This window comes from Formica exsecta, unplaced genomic scaffold (assembly GCF_003651465.1).
Source record: "Formica exsecta isolate Colony F162 unplaced genomic scaffold, ASM365146v1 scaffold33, whole genome shotgun sequence".
Classification (NCBI taxonomy): domain Eukaryota; kingdom Metazoa; phylum Arthropoda; class Insecta; order Hymenoptera; family Formicidae; genus Formica; species Formica exsecta.
Genome location: NW_021850553.1, coordinates 1,644,639 through 1,657,435, shown reverse-complemented (window position 1 = coordinate 1,657,435; position 12,797 = coordinate 1,644,639). Strand labels below are relative to the sequence as shown.

Sequence of the window (12,797 nt, the reverse complement as noted above, 5' to 3'; positions counted from 1 at the left end):
TTTCCCTCGATCTCTCTTTTTCTATCTTTTTCGCTTGGTCTCTTTCATTCTATCCGTCGCTTTCTCTTCTCTCTCTCTCTCTCTCTCTCTCTGTTCCTCTCGCAATCTTTTCAACGGCTCTGGCTTGTTCTTTTTATTCTGCTTCGACTGAGAACGCCACTTGGGAGAACCCAGCGCCACATGTAACGCGTGAGTTTGCGATTCGCGTTCTTTGACCTGCCATCAGCGCGACATGACGTGCCACTCGATCGCCGACTTAGACTCCCGGACTTGTGCCGTATGTGTCTGGTGATGTAAAGTACCTAGATTTAAGTAACTTTTTCTTATATTTTATATATCTCTATTTCTTGCAGCGAGCGTCTGTGTACTAGTCGCATATCTTCTTTGGAATGTTGTGTGTACCTGCGACAGGTACCTGTATACCTACTTAAGGTATATTTTAAAATACTTTTCAAGATCAGTGTGAAAAAAAGAAACGGAAATGTCAATTCTTAAGAATTTTCATAAGATTGCACGGAGTCTACCATAAATCATGCAACCAGTTATTGAATCTAGCACTTTTCAATGCAACAAGTAAATCGTAAAAAGATAATACGGAAAGAAATTCATTATTTTCATTAAGAAAAGAATAACAAGTTCAAGCTTCTACATCTTTCCATTTCGAAAATCCATATATTAGCAAATTATTTGACAAAGACTGTGAAAAATTGCATAAAAATTGAAATGTGATATCAATCGCTTCAATGAGCACGGAAAAAATATCTGACGCTGAGACTTTTCATTTTCTGTCTATTCTCTCAATCTCCTTCCATGCTATCCGAGTAAGCTTACTTGATCTGAGACCTTTAGGAATGATGACGTTCTTAATTCAGCGGAAGGTATTTAAAGTTTAATCCGAAGAGTGCGCCATTAGGGTTGACTAAATGTCAAGGCGATGGCAGAGTGCAAAGTTTCAAGTGCAAAGTCTACTATTCTCAACCCACTAAGGCTACCAACTTGTGAGGATGTGTTCTATCCTTTCTGATATCGCCGACGGACTTCGAAGCCTCGAGCGATGTTATCTTCCAGACAACAGGAAGACGCTTTTAGATCTCGGGATTCGGTAGTCGTCGATATTGACGTCCGACAAAATTTTTCGTGTATTTTATAGTATAGAGGCACGTTCTTTCCACGGATACTTCACACCTGGCTATTACGATTTTCGAAAAAGCCATGATGACAAAGTTTCGCGATCGTATTGATAAGCTGAAGCAAAAGTAAATAAAAGTATTTACAATTATATGCAAATTCATAAATAAATCAATCAGAGCAAATCTATTTTTTTATAAGAATTTTTCCATCGAAATTACATCGTTGAAATAGATTTTTAAATTTTATTTAAAAAGATTTTAAATAAGTTAAAATATGATACTTATGTAAGCTAATAAATGTTTCTTTGTCAACATGGCTTGATCCTAAACGTTCTGAGAGCTGTTGAGAATAAAATGAGTAATCCATCGGCTTTAAACGTCGAGACAGTTTCCAGTTTCCACTTGAGACGTGTGCGGTTGTCCACTGCAAGGGGCAACTTGTCACGTACAATATCTTAGACTAAATCCCGGCTTATTTTCGGCGATTTATATTAGCCCGATTATTTGAAATAATTTGGTACTAATTAATTAACAGATTCTGCTATATATTTTTTTCACGCTATATATCTGCGTTAATATATATACTTTTAAGATCGCTTATTATTAACATGTTTAACATCTAATGCTTTATATAACCGGATTTATATTTATTGGTGCTTTATTATACAATTTCTTGAATATAGCTTTCAGATCTCCGGTATTATATTTTATACATTGCAAAAGAAAAAAGTAGCAAAGAGAAAGTTAGATCTAAAGCTAGATACACATTATATATAACATCATCATCGTGTCAACGTAATGTCAAATATTCTTATATGAGTTTTAAATGTTGGCGACAATCGGGTTCTGTGACGGTCAGTGTGTCTTGCTATATTTGAGATTTTATATAAGAATATTTGATGTTACGTTGACGTGTGACAGTGACGTTATAATGTGTATCCAGGTTTACTACTCACCTGTTCTGCAGACTCGGTGATGAAGGAATGGCAGTACTGTAGACTAAAGTGCGCTCTGGGCTCTCGTGCCAGAAAGCTGAATTGGGCGTGCTGCGGCTCACAAGTCGCATAAGAGATGCGTCTTAACGCGTGCGCCATTTGCACGCACTGCAACAGAAAGAAAAAGAATAATTTTGAGTTGCGCCTAAAAACATTTGAAGAGGCAGTCTATAACAATCTATATACAGATGTAATTCAATTAATATTTGCCATTTTATTATATTATAATATTTGATATTTAGAATTCATAATTTTATTTATAATGTATGTTAGCGCAAAAGTAAAAAATAATTTATTTTAACAATTCTAACACTGACAATTTCCAAAGTAACATATTTTCGAGAACGAGCTTCATGTTGAACGCAAACAAAAATGATTTACGAGCGTCTTATTATTGCTCTTATTCTGTTGAATGATTTAATCGTCTAAATCAATTTCGCCGTGAAACGTGCACGTTAAATATTGTCTTAAGACCTGTGCAAGAAACTAGCATCTTGATTATACATAAGCAGGATATCATAAATATCACTTATCGCGGATTAGCAACCATTAAATAAGCAAATTGAGGATGAGAAAATTAAATGATACAAATAGGGCTATAACATAAAAATATTTTTTAGCACAAGATTACGTATATTAAAATGGCACAAGACGATTAGAACAATATCAAATAAAATACATACAGAAATTTAATGGTTTTTTATTGCTAATTTGTTGTTTTATTTAAAGTTTTGTGACTTAATTTTTTAAAAACAATAACTATGTCAGCTAAAGCTTAAAATTAAACTAATTAATGTCACTCTTAATATTTACGCAGCTCTCAAACAGTAATTGAAAAATAGCACCACTAATAAGACAATTAATTCAAGTATCTCAAATTGTTGCGTTGTTATATGATGATTCCATTAACGTGATAAAAGTTAAAAAGAACGAAGAGTTGTCAATTACTGACCTCTCGAAAAACTTGCGATGTCTTTAGCTGTTAACGTTCTGAAACTTTTAATGACTTACCGACGCAACAGGCTTCATTCGCGAGATTCGTGATGCGATCTCTATGAGCTTTGACGCGAATTTGATCTTTTGAGTCTGTCTTGATTGACTTCGATCGTAGTTTCAGAGAGACTTGAATAGAAATCTTAAAAGAAAAAATTTATTTTTTTTCAGAGCTTTGAAAACAAAATTGTCATCGGAATAAAATATTGATAAATAAAAGATATAAATTTGTCAATTTTAATGCGTTGTTATAATGTATAAATTTCTTTAATAACTGAATTAAATAACGTATATTATTGCCATAATTCGTTGAACTTAAAGTTGCTGGATTTATTTTGGTAAATTTTTAATGCTGTCTTTAAATTTGATAGAGTTAGTATAAATAAAACACGTTCAATAAGCGAGACCTTCTCTTTCTCATCTCTAAGAAAGATTTCCAAAATATTTGGCTAATATTTCAGCCAAGAAATTTATGTCCTCGAAGGAACACTTTATTCGATCGCAATATTTTATTATTAGATTTGTGCAATTACTTATTTTGAGCATTTATATTTATAATCATGATTCGCATGTCTTATTAATATTTTTCTGTCCATTGTATAGCGATACTATACTCGTGCATACTGTACTATAAATGCAGTACTAATTGTAAAGTTCCTTCGGTGTATGAGAGAAGCTCTGCATTGCGGCTTGCAATTTTTTCCCACTTGAGTTGTTAAGTGATTTAAAAAAGTATATCGTCGCTAAAATTTTTCATCTTTAAAATTTAAAATTTATTTTTTCAAAGTAACACCTTTGACTTAAGCTCTGTTATTGCACTCAAATTCTCAATCTTAAAGAGAAACACGATTTTATCTTTAAGTTTCCAAGATGATGTACTCACTTAAATTCGTCTCTCGCAGAAGTAAGCATGGTAGAGCATGCGGACGGAGTAGATTGGCGATTGAAAAGATGATCGTTTCGTAGGAGCAAATTTTTCCGGTATGGATACTTCGCGATTCTATCAAGCTTCATACTGAATTTTTCATAATGCCTGCATTTACTCGAAGTAGTAAAGTTCTACGTGAGAAGGATATAAATGATCTAGCTCAGTAAAAGACTGCTTTTACTTACGCCTCTTGGATAAATATTGCTTGAATTGGTCTTCTTATTCTTTTATTATAAAATGCAGCAAAAAATTATGATTATAATATAATAACTAATGTAAAACTTACATATCCTAAAAAAATCATTGTACACACATATATATATATACATATATATACTTGATGACACGGACCGATTGATTGTTGATCTAGTCGATTTATTTCAGTTTGTACAATCGGAATTTGATTTATTATGCAATCACAAATTGAATTACACCGCATAAAATTGCGTAGTCGACTTAGATATGTGTTTGGAAAATTCAATTTGTTAAAAATTTGATTGAAGTACGTTACGCGAGGTTGTACTGACTGAACCGGTTCACTCGGGCATAGTTGCGTATAAAGTTGTTACTGTTAGTCGAGGATCGCCTTGTAGCACAGAAGTGGACCAACTATTTCGAAGCAACTATGCACGATACCAATCGCTGTTCTCAGTACGACAAACGACATTCTAGAGAGGATTTCGTCGAGTTCGTCGAGGAGTTTGTCACATTCTACTGAGAGACATTGACAAACGTCGTTATTCTTGTCTGCCCAACCAATCGTCTTTATATCTTATATTCATATCTTATTCGCTTTTGCGTCTTTGCAATATATTGTTACATTATTTGCATCGGTTATTTGAACCTTTACTATGCGATCTATTGTCCTGCTTCAAGAATATTCAATCGGAGATTTTCAGCAAATCAGAATCCGCCTGCAAACGTAAAACTATTTTATGCACCAAGAGAATTATCTGTTTATTATAAACCAAGATTTATTTCTGATAATATCAAATAAATGTCGTAGAAATTTCTTTTTTCTAATGTGATATACAATCCTAAAAATAAAAATACGATTCATTATCTTATAAATTTTCATCAATAATTTATTTTAATTGTTTATCGCAGAATTATATTTTTTACGTTATTCGATGTATAAGCTCACGTTAAACTGTGGTTCACCTGTGTACGTGCGAACATATATTCACGCTCATAAATAGTAACAATGCTTGCCACAGACGGTGCTAAATATATTTTTCAGTCGTATCTGTAGCGCAGATGGGTAACTTATAAATGTTTTAAGAGTTTGATTTTGAGTTCGGCTTCGATAAAAATTTTAAGACAGGCTTAGGTTAAGCTCTTGGTTGCAGTAAAAAACTTTATAGTTCTCGATTTCCGGATGTTACTTCGGCCTTCTTTTCTAAATATGATCCAAGATTGTATATGAGCGCGTGCGGTTATATATAATTGTCTTTAATCGTGGATAAATTAATACTGCTTTGTATATTAATCTCATTTTATGTTAAAAATTTTATTAAAAAAGAAAAAAATCAAAATTACATTTTTTCTCATCATTTTTGTCGTTTTAGTTTGAACTTGAAAATTTGCTCGTATTTGCGTGTTAGTAAGCGATGTGTTATCGGTTTTGTGACAAATATCGAGGAAAGGTAGTCTGTATAGATGCTATTGATGCTGAAGAGAAAGGCAGGCGAATATGCAAAAGAGATTCGCGCTGTTGCGTGAGTGCTGTTTCGTGTATGCACGAGTAAATCCGCAGGTAAAAGATAAACATATCCTGTGATCGCGGCAAATGTACATGTTCAAAAATTACACGAGCCGCTCGTCATTGATCTTCCATACGTGAGTTTCCGCAACCGATTCGATTTATTCTCTAGTTTATCTTACCAGCATCAAACATAGAGATTTTACTTCGCGATAACAGTCCGCAAACTACGTTGAGAAAATATAATCATATATGTGCATATTTACTTTAAAGATACTTTCGGAAATTTGCAAATCTATAAAACTTGCTGAAAACGATTGATCATTGGACGCTATGTTTTTGAAATAATTCTCTCATTATAGAGAATTAAATACACTAAAAATATCGTTAATCTAGACAAAGCGATATATTGCAAAGCAAAAGCGGAATAATCAGTTCGCTTAGTGTATAAAGAGCAAATTTTGGGCTAAGCCCCTTGAATGTCGTAAAATCGTGGAAGCGTACACTTCGGTGTACACATCCGGAGGGATCATAGAAATTTTTTAACGCTTGACGAGGCAAAGGCTTTAATGGGGCTAAAGCAATGGAGAATCGTTAGAGGCGGCCCTGCCTTCTCGGTGGCACCAGTGAAACGTTGCAATGGACACTGTTTGGTATGGGTGGGTGAGAGATGCGGAAGAGACGCGTATCATCGCGGAGTGCTGTTTCATGTATGCACGAATAAATCCACAGATAGAGGGTAAATACACCCCTTGCGCGATCGTGACGGCTCTACCAGCAGTTACTTTCTCTCCTTCTCTCTCTTTCTCGTGTTCGTCAAAATTGGCATCATTCGTCATCGTACGTTTATTCAACAATCACCGCATCCCCCTTGCGTGCATTTCATTGATATCTTAGCTCCCCGTAAATCAATGATCACCAGGATAACATGCCTCTTATTTTCTCATTGTCGCGCGTCAAAGAAGAGTAAGGGTGTTTTTTGCAGGCTGTCAATTTTTCTAGCGAATTATACGCACGATCGCGCGTCCATCAACAAACTTCTCGTGGTGCACGAACGATTTAGGATAATCGCGACTTTGCGTAACAAGAGTTCGAGCGTGAAGAGATATGCTTGACGTGAAATACATGTCGTTATAGATAAATTTTCGGTAGAGAAAAACAAGATAAACTGCATAATTTATATGATTAAAACACTTCAGTTAATCTAATTTTTTACTACTCGTGACACTACTATTTTTATTGAATAGAGTCTTATTTGACTTATCTAAACATACTATTTCATTATTACATAGTTTGATCAGACTTTTCAAATTTTCATTTACAGATAATTTATAGATTTAGATATATAGAAACATTACTTAAAAATATTGTCAATAATAATAATTATTGTAATAATATAACCAAATGAAATTTATTGGAGAAAAAGAGAGAATGTTTTGTTCTTCATTCCCCACGAGAAGCATTTCACGGGGCGCTTTTTTAAGAGGCGCTTACCGAAGATCGTGGGAGGAGGAAGTAAGGATTTTTTCAGGTAGAAAATTAAAGCGGGAGCTTAGAAGAGAAGCCGTCGAAATAAAATACTAATTCGAAGGATCGATATGTTCTGTACAGTTCGTGAACACGGCAAGTATGGATCGCGCGAGGGTGGTCGGGGTGCATGTCGAGCCGACTTCGAAATATTACTGGCAGGGATGCGATAAGGATTACGGGCCTCCAATTAAAGTCGGGAAAATAATAAAAGACGAACAGCAGAGCGAGATTACTCTCGTTTCACCCTCCCCCCTTTCTGCTCGCGACGCGACGTTTTATATCTAGCTGCATTCAAAGAGAAAGTCTAAATATTTTTGTATTAATTTTCGAATTAGAGCAAAATGTCTATAAAATTTGGATTTATAATAATTTTTCTGTATTTTTTCCTATATTTGTTGTATACACCGCGCAGATTAAAAATGAATAATATAAATAATCGATATATCTTTGCGTGATCACAACGATTCACTTTCTCTTTCTAGATCTTTTTGCATTTTAATTATTTTATTTTATCAAATATTATTATTTTATCTTTAGATATATTTACACATATAATTTCATATAAAGATTTCAGAAATATAACAAGTGAGAAAAGCTTGAAAAGACATAGGGGATTCGCTGGCTTTAACATTAAAAGATTAGCGCCCCAAGGTCGGCTTGAAAGGAAGATCTTACAAAGTATCACGAGGATTATCGAACTTGGCGTTCAAGAACGCGGAAAATTAGGCTTCTTGCATTGCGATTCAACTTCCGTCATGCCATCTTGTCATAAAAGCTCACCCTTGTGTGTTACCTTTTCGTCGCTAACTCTTTTAACTCATTTTAACGAGAGAGATCCTTATGAGACTATATGTTTTTGAATCTTATATTTATGAGATGCGATGCAGATTATAAATAATTTTTGTCTCACTTACATCTCTTTCGAGATAATTGTGGATTATAATACATTTTTCGTAGCAGCAATATCTTTCTTTACATTTAAAAATCACAATAAAAAATATTTAAAATTAAGAATATTTAAAAATAACAAGAATAATAATGCAGTTATTTCTTATGTTACTTTGTTTTCGTTTTGGTGTCTGAGAGTAACGCGATAAAGTGTGCAATAGAGTGCAGTCGTGCCTACTACTAGAAGAGGCAAACTTTTCGCACAGAGTTTCAGGAAATGAAGCTCCGTCTTGGAAAATGCCGTGGGCAACGACAAGCCGGTTTTTCGATAACAAGAGCCACGTACAAACACGAAGTACCTTTTTTGCAAAAGTAATGTGCATGTACATGCAAATGTACATGTGCATCTTTAATACTCACTTTTCCATCTGGACTGCATACTTTAATCCCCGCGAGCGAGACTATCAGGAGAATAGGCGTGAATCGATCGCTATACTGAAACAAACAGATCAGAAGTCATGCATATAGTAACTAAATAAAAATTTCATTTATCGAATAATAATACTATCTATTCACTGTTTCGGTAAAAACTAGATTCGACACTGATAAAATTGCAGATATTTATATTTTTGAATACACAACTCGCATATACATACTATACCCGATAGAAGTCTATTTAATTAAAATATACTCTTGATATTTTAATTAAATTATACTTGAAAAAAAAAAAAAAAAATTAGATCGCCTTATTATGTATGCGATGTTGCAACAGACGCCAAACCGAATGCTCTCTATACACATAAACGAAAATACGCAGTAAAGTGCGATAATGCATTTACAATTTAGGCCACGTACTTAGAATGGGCCAGCATCCTTTTCATTCGAGTTCTCCATTGGGAATTTCGAGCCTCCTGCAACTTTGAAGCAGTCGTCCAATTTCGAAATTGAAAAGTTGGCAAGCTACGCGATGTGATTTTCTCTCTCTCTCAGAATGATGCGGACTTTACGCAAGAATGTTCCCTGTTTCTGGTCGGAGACACGGTTCATTGTCTTGAAAAGCCAAGGTTGATGTTGCTGGAGCCACAAAAGGGGATCTCCGGTATAATTACGGTAACGCACAGGGCGGTGTTCAATAAAGGATGCTGGCACAATCTTCTCTTTACAGGAGCAATCCGTAAAAATATCTCTCTTGCGATTTTTATAATTATATGGACTGTATCGTAAAAGGCTATATTTCTAAGAAAAAATTTTAAAATCACGTTAAAACGTCCCGGTAATCATAAATTAACAACATAGAATATATATATATCTTCGAATGACTTTAATATTGATATTACATTTTAATATCTGCAACACTCTTGTTTGCGAATGTTCATAATAAGATATTCCAATACGACGACTTTAAGGAAGTAAACGACGAGGACTTAATTTAATGTACTACGCGTAGCTTCAAGCAGTCTAAGAGCCCTCGTTTCTCAAGGAACGACAATAATTATGTCTCCTTATTATAAGAATGCCTTACAATAAGGAAAGTCCTTTTCGTCAACTATTTTTGTATACTTTTAATTAAAATTGGCTTTATTTTAATTAATTGTATAATTAAAAATAAATAAGTATAATATTTATAATTATTATAATAATTTTTGATAAAGTTATTATAGGCTTTTATTTTGGTAAAATATATATGACAGTAAAATTGAATTTGTTATGTTATAATTATTAATTTCTTTTAAATTTCACATATATTCAGAAAAAAGCGCAAGCGAAATAACATGTTAGAAATCAAAATTTGCAATATAAAAATAAAATATTTGCACGTCAAACAGTAATAAAGTGGCGTTCTGCGTGGCGTATAAAAACGATCGATTCGTTCGAACCAGCCAGCTGCTCAAACGACTTGCTCGAACGACGTTCGCGTCTTTGCATTTGATAACCATCAAGAGACTACAGATGTAGCATTCATGGTGTGTAGAAGTTTTTCTTTTTATTACATTTTTTCTTCTCTTTCTCGACACCGTTGCTGTCATCATCATGGAATAACCGAAGTGGCCTTACTACGAGACGAATACGAAATGTCACAGTTTTCCTTGTCATCAGAAGGATATCTTTTTATTTTTTCTTTGCTCACAAGATAAATTGTAATGACACATTAAAGAATGTAAAAAGAGTGCATATAGATGTTAAAATATTTGCTCAATTACGATACTGGTTTATAAGTAATTAAACATAAAGAGACCTGTATTTTATTTCAGATAAACTGGAGAATGAGTACATTTAACTGTAATATTTTTGTCATACATGGCGTGTCAATTAAAAAAAAAATATAATACATTAATTATTTAAATAAAAATTTCTTTTTTCACAGAAAACTAAATATATAATTCTTTTTTAATATTTACGTAACTGTCTTATTTTGCAATGCCTATTTAATGTTTCATATCTATATGCATATGGACAACATCCACGGGGGTTCATGTCATTATCGCCCTCGCTGAAATGTTATCTCCTGAAATTTGAATGAAGCGAACTTACAGTTTGTTCAAGGAAACTGCCAGACGTGATTACGAATACGCGGAAAAGGCGTGGTGGAAGACTCATCGACCAACCTTCGGTCCGCCAAGGTCCCAAATTCAACCCTCGTCACCACATCCGCCGTTACGCACCGACACGGTAGTTGCATCGAACGATTCGACCGACACGTCGCAAAGTTCGCATGCAAAATTTATTTATCGGCTAGAAAACGACGGACACAATCAAGTTGTTCGCATTTTAAAGCTTTCTTTAGGTATCTTTTAAACCTTCAGCCATATTATAATCGTCTTTCAGACAAGATTCTTTAAGCATTTTAAAAAATATTTCTTATTTAAACTACTCTGCTTTTAATTTGTTAGTATAGATCTAGGTAATAATAACTGATGACTTTTACTAATAATTACCTCTACCGACAAATTTTGAGTTATTTTATTATTATTGATTAGAATTGTTTTCATTCTGTCGTTCTTTTCTTTCTTTCTGATTTTCATCTGATACCCGTTTATCTTCCAAGCAATCAAATTACGTCCGATATAAGATTATTATTTAATTATCAACGTCGCTTCCGGACGTGGAAAGTAATTTGCGGGCCGTTATTCGATTATCTTTATCACAGGTTGCTATCGGCGTAATCCTTGCGTGCTAATTACGCTTTAGCGACGCAGATACATGATGATGACGACAAAAACGCATGACAACGACATTCTGGTTTCACGATATTAACATCAAAAAATTAAATTGCTCTTGACAAAATGAGATTTAAGAGAAATTAAAATAAATAGTAAGTTATTCAAAAAAATGTTTTCTGCTTCTCTTATCTTTATATGTACATCTCGCGATAAAAGTTTATAGAAATAATCGGGAATTTCGCGATCATTATGTAAAATGTCTGTAACATAACTGAAATGAAATTTTCCTTTTACGACAAGAATGGTTAATGAGATTAGAATCCGTCTAAACAAAGTAGATAGAAGTAGGAAATAACGAAAGAAAACATCCAAGAGAGAGTGCACCGGCTTGGCATCTTCCAGCGTCTTATTAAAGAAATCGATCTGACAATGAGTATTTCCGTGACACAAGCTCCTCTTCCCCTTCCTTCCGTTATATTCATATCTCGTCCTACGCGTTCCTAATTGTCCAGGAAGAAATATATTTCCATCCTCCACTGATATAATCTTCGATCTCTCTGTGACGTATCCTAAAGGCAATGTCAATACATCTAGAACATAGTATTTTTTTTCCTAACCGCGGAGATGATATCCTTTTCGCTTTCTTCATTCGTCATGTTGCTCATTTATTATAATTGTCTATTATGCTCTATATCTTCATTATATGAGATTCTATATTCTCTATTATATTTGCATTGAGTTATATTTATTACGTATTTAGCAGTAGAGATTTACTGCTGAGAAACACTTGGCACTGAAACTGGCGTTATTGATCATCAAAAACCAATCGATCGTTATCCGTCGAGAAGCAAACCAAGTCGGAAGATTCCGATATGACTTCAAAGTAATCGTGGCAGGCAGACGCGATAGGCGGGAGTGGTTCTTTACAGAAGGTGGGCGAGGGCTTTTTTTAGCGGATCATCCAGTTCCAATCGGTCGTCAACGTAATCTGTCTGGCCCCTGAGGCCTGGGCGATGTTGCTACCACTTTGTTTCTGAGAAACAGCATCCGCAAGGTGGATTTTGCGGCCGTAGCTACGCAAATTCGTTTGCTCGATCCATCGACAAAGACGCTCTGGATCACCTCTGCCTCGCAAACATCAATCATCCGAGCTGTCATTGAAGATTGAATTTCAGTCTTCTCATAATCCGCCAAAAACCGAACGTGTTCCGTTAGATAAAATTTTATATAAAAATATTATTTAGTAAATATCAATACTTGTAAAGTTTCGCGTTATTACTTAATGATATTATACTAGTCGATAATAGATATATTTGATGCGCTTTTGTTAAAAACTAAAATGATATTTTTTCTATCAAAAAAACTTAATCTATTACCATATATACATAAATCGCCATTTTATAAAAACTGTATACGTGTTAATATTACAACAATAAGCACAAGGAATATTAAACAGTATTTATATGCTGA

The 12,797-nt window shown here is 34.1% G+C and overlaps 1 protein-coding gene across 9 annotated transcripts in view; it reads right to left on the bottom strand.

Annotated features, from left to right (window-relative positions):
* Positions 1-12,797, bottom strand: part of LOC115238218 (tensin-1-like) — a 95,562-nt gene that overhangs the window by 19,164 nt on the left and 63,601 nt on the right. For 5 of the 9 annotated variants that reach the window (XM_029811830.1, XM_029811832.1, XM_029811829.1 and 2 more), the window contains 2 exons: positions 8,587-8,661; positions 2,087-2,233 (listed from right to left, as the gene is read on the bottom strand). In XM_029811830.1, coding sequence (XP_029667690.1) covers positions 2,087-2,233; positions 8,587-8,661 — 222 coding nt within the window. Of the gene's footprint in view, positions 1-2,086; positions 2,234-3,136; positions 3,261-8,586; positions 8,662-9,021; positions 9,241-12,797 lie in introns of all 9 variants that reach the window. The other 4 variants (XM_029811835.1, XM_029811834.1, XM_029811836.1 and 1 more) reach the window with 4 other exon arrangements.